Source organism: Drosophila hydei, unplaced genomic scaffold, assembly GCF_003285905.1.
Source record: "Drosophila hydei strain 15085-1641.00,03,60 unplaced genomic scaffold, DhydRS2 tig00008114-arrow-pilon, whole genome shotgun sequence".
Lineage (NCBI taxonomy): Eukaryota > Metazoa > Arthropoda > Insecta > Diptera > Drosophilidae > Drosophila > Drosophila hydei.
The window spans coordinates 1881008-1903829 of record NW_022045827.1 but is presented as its reverse complement, the minus strand read 5'-3'; the positions used below and the strand labels follow the sequence as shown (position 1 = coordinate 1903829).

At 35.1% G+C, this 22822-nt stretch overlaps 3 protein-coding genes and 1 long non-coding RNA gene across 8 annotated transcripts; 2 read left to right on the top strand and 2 right to left on the bottom strand.

The window, feature by feature from the left end:
* Window positions 1-2721: 2721 nt before the first annotated feature.
* LOC111599168 (ATP-binding cassette sub-family G member 4) lies at window positions 2722-14736 on the bottom strand. 3 transcript variants are annotated; one of them, XM_023314747.2, is made up of 8 exons: window positions 14601-14736; window positions 12353-13104; window positions 5353-5470; window positions 4947-5282; window positions 4644-4882; window positions 4253-4399; window positions 3670-4185; window positions 2722-3608 (listed from the first exon to the last, which is right to left on the bottom strand). In XM_023314747.2, exons 2-8 carry the CDS (start codon window positions 12876-12878, stop codon window positions 3007-3009), a joined length of 2484 nt encoding a protein of 827 aa, XP_023170515.2. In that variant the 5' UTR covers window positions 12879-13104; window positions 14601-14736; the 3' UTR covers window positions 2722-3006. The 3 variants fall into 3 exon arrangements, with proteins under 3 accessions (XP_023170515.2, XP_023170516.2, XP_023170517.2); XM_023314748.2 differs by having other exon boundaries at window positions 3007-3608; window positions 14594-14736; XM_023314749.2 differs by lacking the exon at window positions 14601-14736 and adding an exon at window positions 14468-14485 and having other exon boundaries at window positions 3007-3608.
* Window positions 14737-15669: 933 nt separating this feature from the next.
* On the top strand, window positions 15670-16575 carry LOC111599084 (heat shock factor-binding protein 1). Of its 2 annotated transcripts, none has more exons than XM_023314620.2 (2): window positions 15670-15930; window positions 16085-16575. In XM_023314620.2, exons 1-2 carry the CDS (start codon window positions 15832-15834, stop codon window positions 16226-16228), a joined length of 243 nt encoding a protein of 80 aa, XP_023170388.1. In that variant the 5' UTR covers window positions 15670-15831; the 3' UTR covers window positions 16229-16575. The 2 variants fall into 2 exon arrangements, with proteins under 2 accessions (XP_023170388.1, XP_023170387.1); XM_023314619.2 differs by having other exon boundaries at window positions 15673-15930; window positions 16067-16570.
* A 21-nt stretch (window positions 16576-16596) lies between these two features.
* LOC111599083 (protein FAM92A) lies at window positions 16597-18817 on the bottom strand. 2 transcript variants are annotated; one of them, XM_030224413.1, is made up of 6 exons: window positions 18586-18817; window positions 18372-18531; window positions 18177-18317; window positions 17643-18122; window positions 17388-17591; window positions 16597-16715 (listed from the first exon to the last, which is right to left on the bottom strand). In XM_030224413.1, exons 1-6 carry the CDS (start codon window positions 18723-18725, stop codon window positions 16611-16613), a joined length of 1230 nt encoding a protein of 409 aa, XP_030080273.1. In that variant the 5' UTR covers window positions 18726-18817; the 3' UTR covers window positions 16597-16610. The 2 variants fall into 2 exon arrangements, with proteins under 2 accessions (XP_030080273.1, XP_023170386.1); XM_023314618.2 differs by lacking the exon at window positions 16597-16715 and having other exon boundaries at window positions 17084-17591; window positions 18586-18725.
* Window positions 18818-20560: 1743 nt separating this feature from the next.
* On the top strand, window positions 20561-22815 carry LOC111599144. Its single transcript, XR_002751412.2, has 2 exons — window positions 20561-20676; window positions 22726-22815. It is a non-coding gene; the product is annotated as an uncharacterized LOC111599144 (long non-coding RNA).
* Window positions 22816-22822: the final 7 nt, after the last annotated feature.

Sequence of the window (22822 nt, the reverse complement as noted above, 5' to 3'; positions counted from 1 at the left end):
TGATTGTGGAGTTCAAGTGCCTGCATTTGCTATCAACATTGTAATCGAGTCAACTGCTTAATCCGAATTCAGCTAAGGGAACAACCAAAATTATTGCAATCTTATCTGACCGATCGATTATATTGGCTTTGTTCGAATTCTTAGCTGGCAAAATATAAATTTAAAGCAAATGCAAAATTAGCAAAAACTGGAAGGAAGGGAATGATTGATGGACTTATGATATGTATTGATATGATACTGGATGATGCCTGACAGACAGTTTAAGTCATCTAAAGCTCAACTTATCACGATCTTAACTTTAAATTTCTTAGCTAAGATTTTGTATAATAGAATTTTAGATACCTTTGCCATCAGGTGTGATGAATGGGTTAAATTCTCTATGTAAACATTTTTCGATAATAAAACTGATACGAAAAAGAATCTATTGCAATTTTGTACTTTTCATTGTTTAAACACTTTTTTTTTGTAAATATTTTTCACATTGCTTTGAGAAACGTGTTCTCTCTTAAGTGTTTATAACTTGACTATGGTCAGTCTAGCTAGTCTCACTGTTAGTTTATTTTATTTTGTTTACATATGCAATGCGATAAGCTAACTGATAACAATTACAAATTATTATATGTTGCACTTAGTAGAGCTATAAGAAATGATAGACTATTAGATACTCTCTAACTGTGCGCTTCTTTATTATATCATTCTTTATATATTCTATGCAAGAAAGAGAAGATCTTGATCATATTGATGGATTTCGAAGGTACGTGATATATAGTGAAACTAGAACTAGGCTTCTGGGTCTTTAAGTGTACGATAGTATAGCTAAAGCTGGTCTCAGGCTCCATCAACTATTTAAGAAAGCATTAATCAACGCCTAAAAGTATGCATAAAAGAAAACGATCTTTACGATCAAGCAATGTTTTCTTTGAAATATGAGTATAATTGAGCTTTAATGAATTTAAACTGATAAAAAAAAAAACAAAATAAATTCCCCAAGAACAGCAATTCAACTAATGCAACTGCGTAAAATTATTTAATAGAGCTGCCTTGTAAATATATAAAATTGTTAGAGATTGCGAATAGCAAATATGCAGTTGAAATAATTTTCCTTGACGAGGCTTATCAGTTTCCAGTTACTACGTATATGCTTCAATTTGCATATATAGTATATATATGTATATATGTATATATGTATATATAAGTATATATGTATATCAGCTGGAAAATCACTTGCAATTGCATTTTAAGGCGTTTCAATTGGAGAGAAAACTAGTTTTTAGCCTTTAACTACGCAACTATTATAATCCAATCAAATGTTGGTGAACACAACTTTGTAATTCGTATAGAGTCCGTATATATATATACATTTATTCATATATAGCATATAGAGATTGTTCTTATAACAATTGGTGGTTTCACTTCAATTAAATTTTCATCACGCGTCTTTCCTCACTCGATATGGTAACCGATCTCTCGACACAAGCGGCGATCGCTTTCCACTGAAACACAAAACACAACTGAATTCAATTGGGTTTTATTTCATTTTATTGCCGGCTTCTGTTTATATTAATCAGTCTATGAATCGAGCCTCAACATGTTTGAGTTCTCTTCCAACTGGTATGCCGGCTGGACTACAGTGGGGCAAACTTTATTTTGAACGGACTTGAGTTGACATGTACTTGTTTGTATCTCGTATTTTAATTGCTAAATTTTTATTATACTTGTTTGTTTAATATGGCAAATATATAAACAATAAATTGTAGTTTCATGGTATACAAACATTTTTTTTTTATTTTTAGGAAAATATAAATTCATTTATATTTTAAAACAAACATTTTTAATAAATATATATTTTTGCATTTTTTTCTTAACTTAAGTCAATTAAAATATTAAAATATTTGAAAATAAAAATTAATTTTTATTTATATTTCTAAAAATTTAATTTCATTGAATATATATTTTATAAAATTTTTGTTCTGTTATTAGCTGAATATTACATTTATATCTTCATAAATAACCAAAAAAAATTTTTATATATATATATAAAATATATATTTTTAGTTATTTTAAAATTGTTTCTTTATAATATTTTATTCAATGTCATTCTATACAAAAATTTCAAAAACTAATTTGATTTTTTCAAATAGATTTTATTGCTTTTTTTTTTTTAAATATTGCACATATATTAAGCCACACAAGAGAAAATTGTTTTAATTTTTATGTATTTACTAAATTTGTATAAAATTTTGCTTTACGGTGGGTTAAGCTTAAATTGAACTTTGTAGAACATTAATTAAGAACTTTTCTGATTTATAAAATTTTGTATAAAATTGCTAAGAAAATACTCTATAACTAGTATTTAGACACTAAAAACTTCGTACTTTTAATAGCAGTTCATCAAGTAAATTTTTAGTGCATTACAAAAGCTTTTCCCTTTTCACATCTGGTTCCGAAGTTAACCGAAAAATTCCAAAAACTATGAATACAAAATATTTAATATTTATTACAAAATAAGTTTACCGAAAAAACACTTTGAGCTTAATAAAAAATATGTATTTACATGCGCTTAAAACTAAGCAATAGTTGATGATTGGGGGTCATTAATACGATTGTAAAAAAATACAAGAGCTAAGCTAAGAAATATATATGTATAAGAAATATATATATATATATATATATATATATATATATATATATATATATACATATATATAAATGTTATGGAATTGTGAATTGGTGTTATGTATTGGGTAAATATTATTTGCTGCAATTAGATAAGATAAGTATGTATATCACGATTTCTCCTTATGCTAAACGCTGTTCAATTCTTTGGCACATGGTTCACTCAATTAAATGCTAAAAGAAATCATAAATATACTCGCAGTTGCTCAACTCTATACATGCATACATATATAAATATATATGAAATATATATCTGGTAAAACATAAAAAACATATGTAAAACAAACTCTATCAACTGTGAACGGAATGTGAGTTCAGCACATTATCGTATCATCTGAACAATCTGAGTCTGAAGGACATAATATAGAAGGCTAAAATACGCAGCATGATCAGCAGGCCGAGCATAAAAAATATGGCCAGCTGATAGTTGGCATGCTCCATGTCCAGATTCTTGAGTATAAACTTGGGTCGCGACAGATGACAGTACATCTCGTTGCACTCCAAACGCTGTCTATCGTAGCCAAATAGGGCGAGCATAGCACCATCTAGACTATATTTTAGAAACGAGACATCAAAGAACCAGCGCAAATAAACGGGCGCATCCTTCTCCTGCAGAAAGAAGCCGCTGAATGCCAGAAATGGACAGATAAAAAATGGTCCCAGTATCGCGCCAAGATTCAAATTCAAAGCCGCGCCCACGGTCAGTCCAATGCTCTGGGCCACCAGCGCCGTCATAAACACAATCAAGAAGAACATGCCAAAGCGCCACGGCTCCAGCGGCTGGCGTGTCATCAGATAAGTGGGCACTATAAACAGGGAACTGCAGATGATCTGTATGGGCAGATCGGCTAGCGTGATGGCCACATAATAGGCACGCAGCGAGTACCAACGATTGAAATGCTCACGCGAAACAATCGGAAATTCCAGAGGAACTGCAAATTATATAAATTAAAGTTAGAACAGTTTTTATACAGATATAAATTGACAACTTACACTTGACCAGAATGCCAGAGAAAGCGCAATACATGATGAACATAATGGTATAGAAGACATAACGAAAATTGTTCATAGAATTATTGGCATCGTTGCCAATGCCATAGTACAGAAAGCCAATTAGAAGTCCGATCATCAAGTGTATGGCGAAACGCATCGTGGTCAACGAACTGTCGCGCCAGATGAGCAGAAAGGTGCGCAGCAGCAGTATGTTCAGCTGTCGATAGAAAGGCGTGGCATAGATATTCTCTCGCTTGCATAGTTGGGCCGGATCTAGCTCCAATGTGGGCATCGACATGGTCGGCTTCGGTTTCTTTTTCTTCGGTTTACAGCAGTTAGCATCGCTTTTGCTGCTAGCTACATCCTCATTGATAGTTTGACTCTCCCAGACGCGTGACGACAGCTCATTGATGGTCGTCATAGGCTTAAAGTTGAATGACTGCCGATTGTAGGCGGTGCCAGAATTCATAATGGGTGCTGTGACAGGCGTCAGTATGCCAGAGGACATCATTTGCTCTGCAGCAAAACAATTGGATATTAAAAAAGATTTCTTTAAGATTTATATTCGGTTTTGATAGCTTACCAACTTTACGCATGGTCGCCAACTGCGCCACGCGCGCTGTTTTGCTTTGTCTATAATCATCGTTGCGTCCATTATCCATGAGTGATATCAGCCTGTCCACCTGCTGCTCGCCATCCGCATCATAGTCGTGCGTAGCTATTTCCATTACTTTGGAAAAGAAAGAGATTATAAAGAAGAGTATGTTAAGATCGAGTTTTTGCAGAAGGAATTTCAAAAATTCAAGAGACTATTCTTTGGCCAAATTAATGTGTGAGTTCAGGCTTGAAAAGTTAAGGACTTGGTTCTAGGCATATAGTCTATAATCTATAGTAAATATGGACTATATGCCTCGAACCAGCTACACCTTAGCCCAAAGTTCCTTTTCCCCACATTAAAACTTCCGCAAACTTACAATAATCCACAGGATTGTATGACTCCGGACAGTGCAGATTGACAGCGCTCAAAAAGGGCACCAGATTCTGTGCGCCGCCTGCATAAATGCACTGACCCTCGGCAATGGCATAGAGATGATCGAACATGGAGAAGGTTAGGGCGCTGGGCTGATGAATAGTGAAGATGACATTGCGACCTTCCACGGCCAACTTCTTGAGCAGCGTTATCAGCTGATTGCACGTCGAGCTATCCAGACCACTAAGCGAGAGAGATAAGAAATTGTCAATTAAGTTTCTATTAATTGGTAAATCTCACTACATACGAGGTGGGCTCATCCAGCACTAGCACCGGCGGATTGTTGACCAGCTCCAGGGCAATGGCCAGGCGTTTGCGTTGTCCGCCACTTAGGCTGCCCGTGTGCGTGTTTCGACTCTCGTACATGCCAATGGCCACGAGGATGCTGAGCACACGCTCTTTCTTAGCTGCCGGCGACATGTGTGTGCCGATCTTTAGATTCGCAGCAAAATGCATGGCCTCCTTCACACTCAGGAAGGACTGCAGCGACGTGTCCTGCGTAATGAAAGCGACATTCGGCTTGAAAGCCTTCAAATCGCGCCGCTTGCCATTGATGCGAAAATCGCCCGTATAGCCAGTGTAACTGCAGGCATTGTAAACCAATATAGATAAGTTAATAACAGAACTACGTTCAAAGTGCAAGGTTACATTACGTATAGCCGGAGAGTATGTTTAGCAGCGTGCTCTTGCCCGCTCCCGAGGGCCCAGCAATGGCATTCAGTTCGCCGGAACGAAAGTAGCCCGACAAACCCTTCAGTATGTCTTTGTTTTCTGCAATGCAATTAAGAGAAAGTTAATCAATATATAAATTTTTAAAATATAAGAGATATAAGCTGTATAATTAAAAACTTCTGAGAGGACAGTCTAAGAGATAATACATCTTAGAACTAAATAGAAAGAGAGTCTAATTAAATGCATTTATATATATATCTTTGGTAGATAAAGGTAGATTTTACTTCTATATAGATACATAATACTAAAAGCTCTTTAAAATAGATAAGAAAAGTATTTAATAATATTTTTTAAAATATAATAAAAATATTATAATAATATAGTATAATTTTAATAATAATATAATGCCTATAATATAATAAAGTATTTTTTATTTTAGAACTAAATGGAAAGAGAGTCTAATTAAATGCATTTATATATATCTTTGGTAGATAAAGATAGATTTTCCTTCTGTATAGATACATAATACTAAAAGCTCTTTAAAATAGATAAGAAAAATATTTATTAATATTTTTTAAAATATAATAAAAATATTATAATAATATAGTATAATTTTAATAATAATATAATGCCTATAATATAATAAAGTATTTTTTATTTTCATTTTTCTGAAGCCATTCTGAAATCTATATGTCTAGGCATCTGGCTTCCGCACTGCTTCGTTTATGGCGATAAATAGAGCTTGGGAATCGATATTTATTGATTTTAATTGCATTTTTATTCAAGTGGAAAACTTAATTTCACACTATAGGCTACGATCGAGATATAAACTATGAGAGAAATCATTTTAGATGCAAGTACCAATGTACCATAAAGCAAGGAAACTTGATGCCCAGTTAAAGATATAATAGTCCCTAACATTTAGGTATGGAAATGCCATTTATCGATGAGGCTTATTTCCCCAATCAATAAATATATATATAGGCTATTATGGCTGCCCTTTTCAGCTTACTCCCGACATGCGATCGTATCTATTATAGAGCCCAGTACATTTTCAATAGGCATCGGCTGTACAAAGTACATTAAATATTCAAGATATGTCAAATACTCAGACGTAACTCAATTAATAGCTATTCGACGAATATTCATTGTTTTTACACATAATTAGGCCTAAGAGTGTGTGTGTGAGAGAGATATTGGAGAATAATATAGCTACTGTGCTCAGTCACAATTGGCAGCTGATAAGAGGAGGCCCATTAGCTGAGTTCCACGAGTGCTAATCTCTTATTGCAATGACAATGCCATAAAAACTATTTTTTTTTTTTTCACTATGTTGTTAGTGGCATTTGGAGGTTTCACTTTGTGTAAGTTTTTTCTTCGGTTATTCTTTTTATTGCACATTATAGACGACATTATAGACTTAGTTGTATCGAAGATAATCTATCGATTAACTTAGTTATGTGAGCAATTGCAAATCGGCCAGAGACTCGCACTCGTAGCGCCTTATCATAAGTGGTTTTGGTTTGTGACTCAAATCAAATCTTATCGCGATACGCGGTTTTACGAGCAGCTCCGAACCAGATGGTTGACTTTTTTCACTCCAGATGTTGTCGCAAAAAAGGTCTTTGCCAGCACACCTGTTGATTGTAGTACAATAAACGCTAGAGCAGGAAGACAAGTGCCAAGGGCTGACATGGCCTTGAGCCTGACATTGCATTTGCAATGGCTATATATGAGAAGTATCGCCCGGTAGACGATTACAGCGCGCCTGTCATCTGATATCATTTTTCTAGTCTAAACTTGCACTCGCTCAAATACTATATGGGCATACACATATATAAAGAGCTAATCTACTGCTGATCCCAACAATGAAGATTAGTGAAACTCATTCAAAATAAGCCCTGAGCCCGCTTATCGCTATACATAAGGCTTGGTAACTACATAGGCATGTCTTATTAATTAGTATTAGGAACATTGAAAACGTTACAAATAGCTATATATCGCTATATACACCATTTATAAGCTGATATACAATCTATGCTTGAGCTCTTGAGATTACAAATTTGCTGCAATTTTGAATATATTTGAAAAACGGTTTATGAACTCATAAAAGTTTACGTTGCGTATACTTTATTTAGTGTATATGAGCTTGATACATAGGAATTTTAACTAAGTTCTTAGAATGTTCTATACTTATAGAGCTGACGTAAAAAGTGTTAATATTGGCTAAGCATTTTTGTATTTTATTTATTTATATCTGCATTCAAAAACTTATATTTTATAATTAGTTTCTGGGTCTTTAGCTGTTTATGATTTATGATCTCTAAACATTAGTTTACAACTTTTATACTTTTGTTGATCATTTATTTAATTATTTATCAACAATTTAACATGGTTTAACACACAATAAATGTAAGCAGGTCGTATTTATAGCTAATTCAAGAATCTTCCGGCTTTATAAACCGCGAACGTTGCTATCCATTGCTGGCTCGTCTTTGCTTTGATACACTTGCTGAGCTGTAACCATTTGAGAATTTTATGATTGCAGCTTTTGTAAAGAGAGCAAAAGCGCGTCCACGCTTTGTGTGTTTGGCCAATTACATACAATGCTCTGCATTATATAAAAGCGTGCAGCATATCAAATTAGTTTGATGAATATATTAGCTTATATATAATAAACTATATATATATTATATATTCATCTCAAATTGCAAGTATATAACTTGTTAAATAGGCATATTGTGACTTGTGATCTGGTATATTATTAGTTTTATATACTCAACTTTAATGCCATTAATAAGACCTATTTTTGAACCTAAACAGCAGTTTTCCTGGTTCCATTTTAATGTTCATTCTCTCTTTCTTTGATCTTATGACACGCATAAGCTGTCAACAATATCCGTAGAACAATTCAGGTTCGGTTATTAAAATTAAAACGCAACGCAACGCAGCGCACGCGATAAAAACAAGAGGGAAACACACACACAATGTGACTAATGCCAAAGGCCAGCTTATATATTTTGATGTTTTTTAAGTGCGAAACTGAAGCTGTCAAATGGCCCATTAGGAAGACTATAACAGGAAAACTCACTCAAGATGATGCGGCAACAATAACAAAGAAAAATCAAATGAATGAAAAAAAAGCATGCATAATATTTAATGGAGCTTAAGTGATATCAATTAAAACGCTGGCGACCTTTCTACATATATTGTTCAAGATTTGTTGCCTAACCAGAAGCTATTATGATCGTGGAATATACATTAAAAAAGTGGAATGGCATTAATGCTAGAAAATTATATACTTATATATAATTTAAGCCATGAGCTTTGCGAAAATTTATATAAATAGGCAGAAGGAGGCGTGGCAGTGCCCATAAAGTATATACGCACATTCTGGATAAGGTCGATGAGCTTTTAGATATGTATTCAAAAAAAAAAACTACTTGAACTTAGCGTCTCTAGCTCGGGTATTCTTTGCCAGATTTTTGATTCAACTATAATTTTTGATTCGCACTGAGCAATACTATTGAAAGTTACATTCGATGCATTTTTCCATTGATGATATTATTATTAAAGTTAAAAAATAATTACTACTTTTTAAGTTTGATCATCTGTAACTGAAGAACTCCTTTAATTTTTTAATAACTAGTCCAATTTCCTTGTTGTTAATATGGTTTTGAAAATACCATCAAATCGGGAGATTTTAAATTTCAATCGACTGTGTGGATTCCTCTAAGGCGCACTGCAACTCAATTCAAATACTAGAAACTTGCGCATTGACACAAAGCAACATAAAGACGCGATCATCGCGCTCTGATTTGATTAAGGAAGTCCAATTGGAGCAACAGTTATTCAACAATTAATTTCCCATAGAAAAGCCCATGGCCGAGCGTAGACGCTGCGTATGCTGAATCGTAAGCGGAGCGCGTGTGTATGTGTGTGTATGTATGTGTGCATGCATTCAGGGTATTTCCTAGTCGTACCCTCCCGTCATTAGCACGTTTACTTCTTGTATTTTGTATACATTGAGTTCGATGCATGATATATAAAACAAACTTTGTTAGTTTGCTTGCACTTGCAGCAAGGTAGATATCAGATATATCTGTATTATATTTTTATCACTAATCAGTTGTACCTATTTAACTATTTATCAGTTTTCGTTTTTTTGCTGTTCATGTATGTTAAGCATTTACCATGCTTTATGATTTATATTTAATTGTAGTGTACCAGACATTTTATTAGATAAGTAATTAGATAAATGTGTCTGATTTTTTTTGTTGTGAGTTCATTCTATGTCGTAATGAACTGAGCTTTGAGTTATGCAGCTATGGGAATTGGCCACCTTTGGCGCTTAGTACATATATAGTTGGTATAGCCTTGTATATATATATATATATATATATATATATATATATATATATATATATATATATATATATAATCAACTATTTTCTATAATATAACTAAGAGTTAAATGAATCCAATGTGTTTTCCCATGTTACAAATTGGGTTAACAATTGAGATATATATTCGTATAGGGCAGACTACATGTGCTTAGAGTCTCTTGATAAAAGACGGAAACATTTATTACAGTGCTTACAAATTTATATTTGTATATATATATTCATATCTATATGGTGCGCTGTTATTGTAACCCAGAAATCTTATCGGTTTGCAATATTTGTAATATATGAGTTGCATATATTGGTAAACACACACACGGCGATATGTAACTTGAATTGTTATGTAAATATTCAAATCGCTTTCGTCAAAAACTCATAAAAACTGTAAATTACGACCCGCACGACCCGCGTCAAATGATCATATAACTATTGTTGTGATAAGTCCTCTCTATATATAGCCATATATACGATATATTTATATTTATATTTTTAGTTTATTTAACTATTTATAAATACAAATTTACCGTTGACCTTTACACCTGACCCTAGCATTGATTTGCTCAATTAGTAATATTGTCTAGATCGTGTTTCCAATAGTTTTCCGAGTTTTCCCTCTCTCAATACTATCAGCATTTAAGATTTGATTTTAGATAAGCCCCAAACACACTCTCTTCCCAAGTACCCAACCAGATACTTGAGCCCAAAAACTAGCTAATAGGTAGTACAAATATTAGCAGGTGTATCAATGCGTATTTGAGTTTATCGGTTATAGCTAATTGAGCTGTAGCAGCCAGACTAATATAATATAAATTGAGCTGGCACTGATTGCAGAAATCAAGTGTGTTTTCCAGAGAAAAAATATGAAATCTGATTGAAAAACAAAGGGTTTATAGTCCAGAACTGTACAATAATTAGATAGGTATTATCTGAGTATTTAACTAGCTCGGAACCGTTGAATTTGGAATTAAAAAAGGGGCAAATGCTATTTTAACCGCAAAATATCACAATCACAGGGCGTTTCAAGGTAACAAAGCTTCGCATTAATCTTTGTTATAAATGGAATATTAACAAATTCAATGAACTGAAAAGAATGTTGGTATATAGATAAGAAAATTATTTTTAAATAGCATTGAACATTGAACCCTGCCCACAGGGTGTTGCGTGGATTTATATTATGCTATAAATGCACTCAAGCGAACGAGAACCAAATAGCAACCATAATTAACTTGAAGCGAAATATATTGGAAAAATATAATTCAAAATGTATACAATTTCAAATAAATGAACACAGGGTGTTGCTATGCAATCTAAGTGCAATTTTATGGTTAAACGTTTAAAGACCGAGCAAATGGTTTCAGGGTGAAAGATACTTAACTCCAAATTCACAAATTTCACAGGGTTAACGGCTAAACAGGGTGAGCTAGCTATAGCTCTGTTCTTCAGCTTTAGTAATTTTTTCAAACAAAAACAAAAGGCGAATACATAGAATAATAAATATGCTTTTTAACTAGATAACAACGAAATGTCTATCTGCTGTTTTGGTTATCGAAACACGCATCAAGGCGTGACTGGAAGCGGACACTTTGAATAGCAACAAGCAAAACATAATGATAGCTTGAACTCAGATAAAACACAATAGAGTGCTAACAAAATAGTCCAAAGCTTAATAGACGTTTAATGAACTACAAATTTGCAATGGCTGGAAATCGAATGACTATAATAAACTATTCAGATTTTAGTATTAATATAATATATATGCATAATACTTGAGATTAGTTCTGATTGATCTGTCGTGGAACATATTTGTTCATTTCATTTAAATGATTTCTGGTATCAATAGGAAAGTTAAATATTTATTATTAGAATTCAACTTAACCTCAATACACATACAAATTTGATAACAGGGAGTTTCATGTGCGTTCTAATTACTTCCATTACTTTATTCAAGTTGAAAATTGTACTGCATATCAACACATGGTGTGTAGTTAGTTAACATTGCGAATGCAGTTGAGTACAGGGTGTTTAAAACTTGAAGAATTTCAATTAAATATCGAACAAGTAGGCATGTTACTTATTAAAATTGAGCACAGGGTGTTCCACATATGAAATAAACAGCTAAGGATTAACTGATATATATTGTAACAGTATTTTCAGAGCATAAGCTAAAAAATGTATACTAAATATGCCACAGGGCGATTCAATTCACGTAATATATTTTTATTACTAGCGGAATTGAGTAGAATACGCTTCATACTTAGCTTGTTTTAGCTAGACATTCAAACATAGCATGCTGCACAGGGTGTTTCTTAGCGCACGATTAAGGAAATCAGTTTAAATATGTCACAGGGTGGCATAACTTAGTCAATATCTTTTTACTAGTTGCAAAATTACGCACAGGGCGTTTCATGAGTTTCAACCATATGTGCATATTGCACGAAACACAGGGTGTTTCATAGCTAACGCTAAACACATTCATGTTGAACTTTCTATAGAATGTTTTATATCTTAAGATTAATAATGTATGACAAGTTAGTATAGTTGATCGAAGTCTATATAGTTCTATATACTTCCCACTCACCTCTCTTGAAGAATCCAAATTTTGCACTATGCTGCACATTATCGAATTGTATGTCAATTTTCTTGATTGTCTTATATTGCTCGTGGGGGAAAATGGAGCCAGCGGTGCTGTTGCTGCTGTGGCTGGTGGAGCTGCTTGTATTGTGGCTCTCCGGTGTGGCAATGCCGCCGAGTGCTGCGGCAGAGCCAAGGGGTGTGCCAAAGATGGAGGAGCTGCAGGAGAGCGCGATGTTTTCCGCCTCTGCCAGAGGCGCTTCGTGAGCTTCTCTTGTTCTTGTTGTTGTTGTCGTTGTTGTTGGCGGCGGCGGCGGTTGAATGTGCAATGTTAAATGTGGCGGCCGCTTCGAGGTTAACTTCTTGACGGGCACAGGTGTGGTTGGACGGGCTACCTTTTGCTGTTTGCTATCAGTCGCTGTTGCAATGTCTCTGTCGGAGGCGGCTTTGAGATTGTTTAGCCCGATGACGTCACCGGCAGCGGCGCCCGTGACCGTTGGCGAAACGGCACTGGCCAAGCTCCAGCTGGACATGTTGTTATTGTGTTTGTTGTTGATTTTGTTCCTTGACCTTTGATCCGTTCGCTTTGTTCATCAAATGACTTTTTACTTAAAATATTACTTGCTTATTTGCTTTGTCTTCAGCACACCCCGAGTCGAAAGCGTGTCAAAAATTGTGCATAAATATATTCTAATTCCCCGAGCAGTCGTTTCTATGCCCTCGTGCTTTATCTGTCCCTTTCTCGCTTGGCGGTTGTGCCTATAGAGGCGCGGCATAGAGAGAAAAAAATTTGCATATATATAAAATGTTAGGCCGAAAAAATACTAATAAAAAAAACTCAAATGTTTGCTAAACGCGTTGATGAGTTCTTTCTGTTTATTTGTTTTTGTATGGCTTATTTTTTTCTTTCGTTTTACATATAAAGAAAACGAAATGAGCGACACGCTCTCAAAAGTTGTGTGTGTGTCTGTGTGTGTGCGTGTGCGTGTGTGGGTGTGTGAGAGTTCATTAGCTTTTTAGCTGATTGGAAGCGGGAGCGGGCGGGCCCTGATGCACTGTTGCTAATCAGAACTTGCCACAAAGCATGAGAGCAGAAAATAGCACACATAGAGGGCACAAACTGTTAATTGTTGTTATTGTGTATGAAAACTTTTCGATTTCACTGACAGCTGCCGTTGTTGTTGTTATTATTATTATTATTGATGATGCTTTGTCTTACACGTGTCGGCAGACTCTTGCCAACTCTTGCTGCATTGAATGTAAAGTTCGCTCTTAAAGCATCTACTTAACTTCGATCTTATAAAGTTACAAAGTCTAATTAGTGCAAAGTCTACTTAGGTCTCCTTCGCTCTCCTTTGCTCTCTCTCTAAATTTGTTGCTCATTGATGCTCTTTGTAAACAAACAAGCTCTACGCTTAGCCCATGCAAATGCATTTGAGGCAGGCAAGTGTATATTTATTTGTGTGAGTGTGTTTGTTTGTGTATGCATTTATATGTACATACATATATATAGTATATATAGTAAGTATTTTATTTTGCGCGTCGTCTGCCTTTGTTAACAGGGGCACACATTTGTACATATATATATATTTTTTTTATTACTTGTTTTTTATTCTTTCTTGTTGCCGCGCTTTTCGTCTTAGTTTTAATTACTGTTAATTGTTGGATCTGTATTTTAACTTATATTTTGTTACGCTTTACACACACTTTCGTTCTCGTTTTATTCGTACTGCAGAGCGCCATAAATCCATCTGATTACCACATACATATATTAATTTATATATGTATAAGAGTAGTCGTGTGTGCGTTTGTGTTGGAGAGTCTTCCTGCTTCTTTTTCGGCCTATTCAGATAGTCTATAATTCAATTGGCAACGCTACCGCAACACACACACACACGAAACAAACTCACACACACATAAGCGCAAACTAGTTCTTATTAGAACGAACGTCTCTTTTGCGGCTTATCGCTGGTTTTAAAAAGTGTTGCACTGAACGTCAATGTAAACCACAAAATATTATTTTCGATTGATTGGTCAAAAGTTACTGATTAGAGTAACATCGTTCTCGTTGTTGTTGTTGTTGTTGTAACACAATCGCTACTGATATGACACCAACACATACACACAGATACGCAAAGCCACACACATATATATGTATGCACATGCACACAGACCGTGGCTCTTATTGGACATTAACACCCGCACACACAAATTGCATTATTTTTAATACATAATTCTTATAACGAACTATTTACTCGAATTTCAGCGCTTCACTTATACTAATCGCCTTTTGTATATATTCGTTATATTTTTTAATTGCGTTCAATAGGCGAGGAACGATCCTCAACGACCGTTAACATGGCACAGACTGTTTTCATCAACGAAATACTGTAAATTATATTCTGCTTGTTGCTGCCCATTATCTCACTTGCTTGCGCTCTCTGGCGCGCTGCTTAGCCCTCTCTCGCTCTCTCTCTTTCTCTCTTTTGCTTGACAGTGACGCGCCTAATCTGCTTATCAGCTGTTTACGACCCCTCTCAGAGGGTAATGGACAACGCCACTGGTCTTTTTAAGAATTTGTGTTCGTTGCCTTTGCAGGGGGTGTCTTTTTCAGTGCATTCAATGTTGTTGTTGTTTTCCTTATACGACGCATTGGTTTTCTCATTCAACGCTTAAGTGCTGATTCTTTTGTGGTAGGCCCACATTGAGCTCAACTTCGCTCTCCCAGTCCCCGCAGCTGCTGCAGTAGCAAAACAAAGTACGTAAAACGAGTTTGACCAGTTATGAGTGCGTGTCAGAGCGAGAAAGTGATAGTTATTGTTTGACTTGGGATTGAAAACATAACATTTATCAGCTGTTCAACCGAGAAAAACAATCTAGGCAATATTTACGATATTTTATTTTAAGAATGTGCATTTGTTAGCATTAGAGTAATGTTGCTTACTTAGCTTATTACTTAAATTTTTTCTATTCAAATTTATAAATCTTTCACTTTAAGTTTTAAACAATAAACAGTTAACTATCGAAATACTGTTTCAATGCGCATCTATGGTCACACTGCTGTGTTGACTTAACAGTTGAGGCAAGTCTGTTAACTTTACCGTCAATTCCAATATCGTATCGGCTAAATTGTAAATTGCTAACTAATTACTAATAACTAATTATAAACGTAATGTATGAGGCAACAAAAATTATATAAGGAAAACAAGTGTCGTAATATAATATATAATATATATATATATGTTATTGAAATATAAATTCTGCAGCAGCTGCAAGAACCATCGATTGCACTATCGATACACAGAATGGTGTTGTCTCTAAAGAACTACAATCGCCCTACAGCTGTGCCCTGACAAATAGCTATTAGTTTTTCTATACAGCTGCAGCCGCCGACGCAAACAGAAGCAGGAAAAAGGAAAAAACGGACAACAAAAAGCGAGAACGTAAACCTTTTTGTACTTTTTTAAATAATAACAAAGCCAAAAGATGACTGATTTGCGCAATGAGATGGACAGTGATCTGGATCAGAACTACTCGCTAAACAGCAATGCGGATCCAAAGAATATGCAGGAGCTAACAATTTATGTGAGTAATGCGAAAGAAATGAGAGACACTTAACAGTAAATACAACAAAACGACCCAACTGCCCACTCCCACTCTTTATCTCTCCCTCTCCTCTCTCTCTCTCTCTCTCTCTTGCTGTGTACCTCTTATCTATTAGGTACAAAATCTCTTGCAGAATGTGCAGGACAAATTTCAAACGATGTCCGATCAGATAATCACACGTATCGATGACATGGGCAACCGGATTGATGATCTTGAAAAGAGCATTGCGGATCTGATGAATCAGGCGGGTGTCGAGGGAACGGCACCAGAGAAATGAGTGAAACAAGATATCAGTGCCCAGTGCCACGCCCACAATCAAGGCATGCAGCACCACAATCATAAATACATCGAACATCTACACACACCTATACCCATACACACACGCCCACACTTTTGTAACAATTCCAAAAACTCACATTCATTCACAACCCATGCAATTGCTCCCAAACTTTATCCAAGCCACATTTTGCTCATTTCATATTTTTTGCATAGTTTTAAGTTTATGTCAAAATTTAAGTTAGGTGCATTTTGAAAAGATTCATTGTAAGGCAATGATTTGAAATTTTTGCCTATACACGTTTTTTTTATTGTAATTAAAAATCAAGAATTGTACACACCAAAACAAAAGCTCCATCAATGCATGTCAAACTGTTTAGATTTTAAGCACGTTTCGATTCAACAAGCGTCACCATGCGACGTCCACCAGCTGCCCCTTCAGTTGCTATGCCAGCGTCTCGTTCTGTGCGCTGTTTGCGGAATGCCACCTGCAACGGATAAAAATTCGAGGGAGGTGAGCGGAAGGAGAATAAGGTGCAGGAGGCTTCACCTGATTAGACGTATATCAATATTATTGCTATAGCCTTGCAGAAGGATAGTTCAACTATTTTATAACATTTGTAACAAAAGATCGGAACATATAGGATGATAACTTAATTCTTGATAGATAGTCTTAGATCTAGGGAACTGCATATCAATTAGCTGCCAATAGGAACTATCCGTTGAATACCTTCATATAAAATGTTATGAATTTTTTATCTACTTCATATATTTGTTTACCAAGATGTAAAGATCTATAGTATTACATATAAGTACTCTAGCTGAGATCGGCTATATTTGTATACCTTCTGTACAACATTTAAAATCTTTTCGTATACTTTACAAAATATTTGACTTTTAACATACAATCAAAATCCAGTATTAATGTCGTTTTTGAAACAGTTTCCATATTGAACTCGTCTGCAAGGGTATTTAAACTTCGGCTATCCGAAGATAACATTTCTGGCTGCCCTCGTTTGATTATTATTGTTTATTTGGGATAAATAATGAGAGGCGTAGCGTGTGGTCGTCAAGCGAGGGCGAGCTATGCAAATGAGTTCTAGTTTCGAAATTCTAGGTTTCTAGTTGTGTGGCACATGGAATTGCTTTTGCAATCTTACATGCGTGGCTGCCACGGCCTTAAAAGGATGTTTGACTGGTTGCCGCACCACTGGCTTCAATGCTGTTGTTGAGCTTGCTGACTCCTTGCTTCTAGCCTTGGCGCCAAAGACATTCTCGAGCGGCATTCCCTGTTCGCCTTCGTCGTCCGAAACACTGCCAGAGGCTTCCTCCTCATCTTCCTCTTCAGCGCTTTGTTCGCTATCCTAGATTGGGAATATATTAGTTAGCTTTGTTGCTTATTGAGTAAAGCTCACCTCTTCCTCCTCTTCTTCGTCGTCCTCCTCATCTAGCTCGCTGTCATCCTCCTCGCTCTGCTCCTGCTTGTTAGCACGCGATATGCCGGCTCCAGTCAAATTCTTTGTACTCTTCGATAGCTTTTGCTGTCGCTTGAGCGGACTTAGATGATTATGGTCTAAGCTTTCCATAGATTGGGAGCGCAAGCCCTTCTTCAGCGTAGACTTGCGAGTGGCAGCGGGTTCCTCTTTCGTCTTCATCAGCTTTTGAAATTGCAGGAAATCATCTCGCTCATCGATGTTGCACACGTCATAGTAGCTGGCGCTGAGCACTTCCAGCGCCTTCGTATGCTGCTTCATGGCAATCAGTATGAAGTCGCTTAATACTTGCTTCACATCGCGCAGTTTGCGCTGCTCAAAGCCACTAATGATCTCATCGATGTCCTTGTTAGTGCGCTGAACCTCCAATTTCGTCTTGAAGAGCTCCGAATCTGCTGCGGTCTAAGGGATAGTAGCAGAGTTATTGAAGGTAACTTAAATAGTTTGCTACCGTACATTGTTTGCTGCAAATTTTGACTTCAACTCCAGCATTTGACGTTGGCTAAGCACCTCCTTGTCTCTTGCAATGACAGCAAGGCGCAGATTATCCCTCGTAGACTTGCACAGCTGCTCAAAGTGCGCCAGCTCGTTGACTATCTAAGGTATAAGGAGATTAATCTGTGTTCCCCTTTCACTTATTTTACTGCCCACCTTTAGCTCCAGCCTCTTCACATTTATATCCATATAATCTCCCGTTATGGTCAACGCATTGGTAAAGCTCTTGAGTCCATTGCACAAACTCTCATTGATTTCCTCTTCGTCCGCATAGTTCTTTATATGTTTGGCCAGTTCATCATGGGCATCTCGATATCTAGCATATATTTGTAAATAAATAAATATGCATATAGATAATCGAATTTCTTACTTGGCCATTTTACGTGTTAACATCGAAAAGGCTGAACACATTTCCATTAAGTGACGTTCTGTCAAATTTATGCGTTCATTGATGATTTTAATGCGATCATCTTTGCTGGTGAGAAAGGAAAACTTGCCGCGACGAAACATCTTGAACCCTTTCCTTGTGCTTTATAAACAAATGAAATCTAAAAAAAGGCAAAACACAAAATCAAAACAAAACTGTTGCCAGGACAACGCAGGGTTGCTTTAGCATAACGATATATTGTTTAAGATATCAAATATAACAGTTATTTTTTCATGTGTTGACTTAATATATAAAAGAAGCTAAACTGGAAGAGTGAGAAGTAAATAAAATTGGTTATTTTTATATAAATATAATTTTAGCTCTCTGATTCTTTCTTGAATTATTGAATTTAAAATTTAGCGCCTCATGCTCAACGGCAATATCGATAACTTAGTTAGCAGCAGTCGATATTATAATGCATACAATAGTATCGAATGTGAAGCTATAATGTTACCTAATATCGCAATAGATGGCGATAAAAACTACTAATGTCTTTCCCTGTAGAGGGCAGCTTAAGTGTAACGTCTTAAATAAAAAACATTGTTACATTTATGTTTGTTTTTAAATATCCTTACTAAATATATATAATTTATACGAACAGTGTCAGGGTCAAGAGCATGTGATGCTCATGACTATGTAGACGTGGGCGTTCGAAGCAGTCAGCTATGGAAATGTTGCTATATTTATACACAAGATTTATAACAAATTTTGCTCATCTCACTGATAAAGTGCGATTTTGTATAAGAGAAGAAAATATAAAGAAAAGAGAGCGATAGCGAGAGAGAGAGAGAGAGAGGGAGAGAGAGCGAGAGTGCAGATAAAGTTAGAAGCTGAGAAATGTAATTAAATCAGGATGATTCAGTTCGATCAATTGAATTCCGACCTTGAAGCACGTTTATTTTGGAATCATCTGCAACCACAAGAATGTTGCTGCAACAACTTGTAAAAATTCCCCACCAAAAATGACAAATAAAACCAAAAACGTAATTAATTTTATGAATTAAAATGCTTTTCGCACTTAAGGCAATGCACAGCCGAACCGGTACATAATAAAGCACAGTAAAATGTGCAGTTAAACTGTGAATCCGGTTGGGCACAGCTTACATGTATGCATACTTACATTTGCACACATGCATACATATTAGTATGTGTGTGGTGTGACAAGAATAAAATGTGAAGAATCCGCGATTTGTGATCCCAATCTGTGCGATACAAAACAACAATAAAACAGTTGGTCTGAGCCGAGGGCGTAAAAGCTGGTCTTTTGTTATACTCTGTATTATTCTGAAGATGGGTATATTGCCTAAAATTTATATATGTTTTATTTTATTTTTTTATATGTAGACAAATTTAGCTGCTCTGTTAAGTTTAATATAAGTAACTTGTAAATTTTCTTAAAAGATTTTAATTTTTATTTCTTAAAAATTTAAACATATATTTTCAGTTATTACTAAAATTTAATAACGAAAATTCTTTATAAATACATTCATCAGTAACTATTAGGGTATTTGCCAGTCGAATGTTCTAAAGTCTTCTTCGCCATTCTTTTGCTCGCTTCTCATTGGCACACAGAGAACGTTGCTTGGCGCGCGTTGCTCGTCGCTGTCGACGATTCGCCGTGAATTCTTAAAGCGAAATAAACTTCAAGCCTTGGTCAAGGGCTCGTTTCGGTTGTGGAGGTTCGCTTCGTAGTCCAAGCGCAGCCAAGAGACATTCACTTTTTAAGGCACTGTTCGTGCCGTTGCATGCGTTCCAGTTCTTGATCGTACGCACGCTCTCCCTCTCCCTCTCTCTCTCTCTGTCTCTCTTCTTCTTTTTCTGTTTGTCTTATGCTCTCGAATGTTGTTGTCTCTCTCGCGCTATTTCTGTTCTTTGTGTTTGGTTAGCTGCGTGCCTTGGTATAAATTAAGCCAAATTTGTACGCAACGTTTAGTCCGAAATTTCATACAAAAGTCAACAGACGCGAGACCTCAGCGATCGCGCGTACAACAATAACAGCAACAATATCGAAAGCAACAACAGACTAAAATAACCGTAAATAAGTTTGCAAATATTTGCATACATACATACATCCATGCACGTACATATATGACTGTGTTATTTCCGTTTGATGTTTATAAACAAAAAAGTGTTTAAAGAAATTGATTTTGTATACAAAATAAAAAAAAATTCTTGCGCTAAAAAGTGAAATTTATCTGTGCAAAAACTGCCTTAAAATAAATATTAAAATTGTTTATATGTTTAACAAAAATATACAGCGCGTGCGGTTCTTAAACATAAATAATGCTTTAATATCGTATTTAGAATTTGTGTTTTGCTGATATCAAATCAAGTTTAGCCTGTTTTAAATAAAATAAATATTTAAGCTTAAATTATATATATTATTAAATTATAAATATCATGAAATCATATTTGAAAAAAAAAAATATAATAAAAAATATTTTACAAAATTGACCAAAAATATAATTAAAAATTAATTTTTGATTTCTTTAATTTGTATCTAAAAATATTACAGAAATCAAGAATTTAAAATGTATTTTTTTAAATATTTTATTAAGGTCATTGAAAAATTATGGGTCGAAAACTTTGTATAAAAAAATAATTGCAATAATAATAAAAGATCTAAAAAATTCATAAAAAAAATTTTGATGTAAAGAAAAATTGATGAAAAAATAAAAAAATTTAAATAAAACAACCAAATAAAATTTAAATAAAGCTAGTTCAATCAAGATCAGCTACATTTTGTTATTGTAAATGATCTCCAATTAAACTGTTACTATATTATAAAATGCAATATCGTAGCTGTAAGCTAAGTGATTTGGAGACCCTTCTGATATAATTCATAAACTTTAATCGTGATTTTCAGTATGCACAACGATCAGTCGTGACTTTTCAACTTCGCTTAACAAATTATCCAGAAACACTCCATCATAAGCAATTTAATTATATGCCTCATCTCCACATGATATTTAAATGAGTTAACTATAATTTAATTAGTCGGAATGAGGCACTTTTCGCAGTTCAGCTAAAGTTCAGTCATTTAGCTTACATAAAAGTTATCGATAACAACCATTTCGATAATTGAATTAAGTGATTCAAGCAGTTTTCCATTGTTTACAAAGTCAGTCAACATTGACCCTGAACTCGGTCGGCAGTCAACCAACGACAAGTGATTATTTTGCCAACCAGCTGATTGACATAATTTCTCTCTCAAAGCAAAAATACAAAAACTAAGCAAAAAAAAAACAAAATTAAAAAAAAGTATTAGGCGTGCAACTAACGAAGCACAAACGACAATTGATTAGCCCGCACACAAAAAAGGGGCACATGCAACAAATATACAAAGAGAAAAACAACAAACAACTAAATATACAAACACAATAAAAAATTGCGCATTCGCCGCGTTCGCCTCCATGCATTGCTCTACACTAGTGTCCATCACAACATGTCCAGTTGTATTCTGGGCTCTTGACCAATCAATTGCTAAGCATTATATTATTTTAGTTTTTGTATGCATTGTGGAATATTATTTTCCAATATAAATATATTTCTTGGCACTTAAATATATATTTCCTCTCTCTTAAACATGATTATATATAAATAAAATAATTTCGCCCATATATCTTTTTCTTTTAGTACTGCTTTCTATGTATTTATAGCACTTAATATGAGTTTTTTTTTTAAATCTAAGTGAGGATTTTTCCAGTTAGGCTCGCTTTTAGCTAAAATACGATATCATCAAATTATCGCCTACTTGTCTTCTTCCATAAAAGTCACTTACTGACAGTGTCATACCCTCTGCAGCCCCCCTTTTCATACTCAACTCATAATGCTCTTAGTTTCTAGCTTAGGTCTTATTTTAATGATTGCCTCGTTGCCATTTAATCATATTAATAGCTCAACTAATTGAGTGTGAGTGGCTTTTGCTTTGAGTGACGGCTGTACACATGATTCTCACTAGTGCTCGGTGTCGCCCCACGATTCTCACCTACTCTTTGTGGCGCTCAATCTGTTGCGCTCATTTCACTCAGTGATTTCTGTTCGTTCATTCTGTTTATTTGCCGTTTCCTCGACGCAGTTCAGCGCATTTGACTATTGTTTGTCTTACGAAACAGAACCGAATCCGGCAACCGGTGCCAGAACAACAAAAAATCGAAAAGAATCCTAAACAAATCAAAAC

Coding starts and splice junctions, on each gene's coding strand:
- LOC111599168 (XM_023314747.2), bottom strand. CDS start 12,878: ATGTCCAGCTGGAGCTTGGCCAGTGCCGTTTCGCCAACGGTCACGGGC. Junction 4,400..4,643: donor ATACAATCCTGTGGATTATT/GTAAGTTTGCGG, acceptor TCTTTTCCAAAG/TAATGGAAATAGCTACGCAC. Junction 3,609..3,669: donor CTCTGGCATTCTGGTCAAGT/GTAAGTTGTCAA, acceptor TATAATTTGCAG/TTCCTCTGGAATTTCCGATT.
- LOC111599084 (XM_023314619.2), top strand. CDS start 15,832: ATGACTGATTTGCGCAATGAGATGGACAGTGATCTGGATCAGAACTAC. Junction 15,931..16,066: donor TGCAGGAGCTAACAATTTAT/GTGAGTAATGCG, acceptor CTTATCTATTAG/GTACAAAATCTCTTGCAGAA.
- LOC111599083 (XM_030224413.1), bottom strand. CDS start 18,725: ATGTTTCGTCGCGGCAAGTTTTCCTTTCTCACCAGCAAAGATGATCGC. Junction 18,532..18,585: donor TTAACACGTAAAATGGCCAA/GTAAGAAATTCG, acceptor AATATATGCTAG/ATATCGAGATGCCCATGATG. Junction 18,318..18,371: donor TGAAGAGGCTGGAGCTAAAG/GTGGGCAGTAAA, acceptor CTTATACCTTAG/ATAGTCAACGAGCTGGCGCA.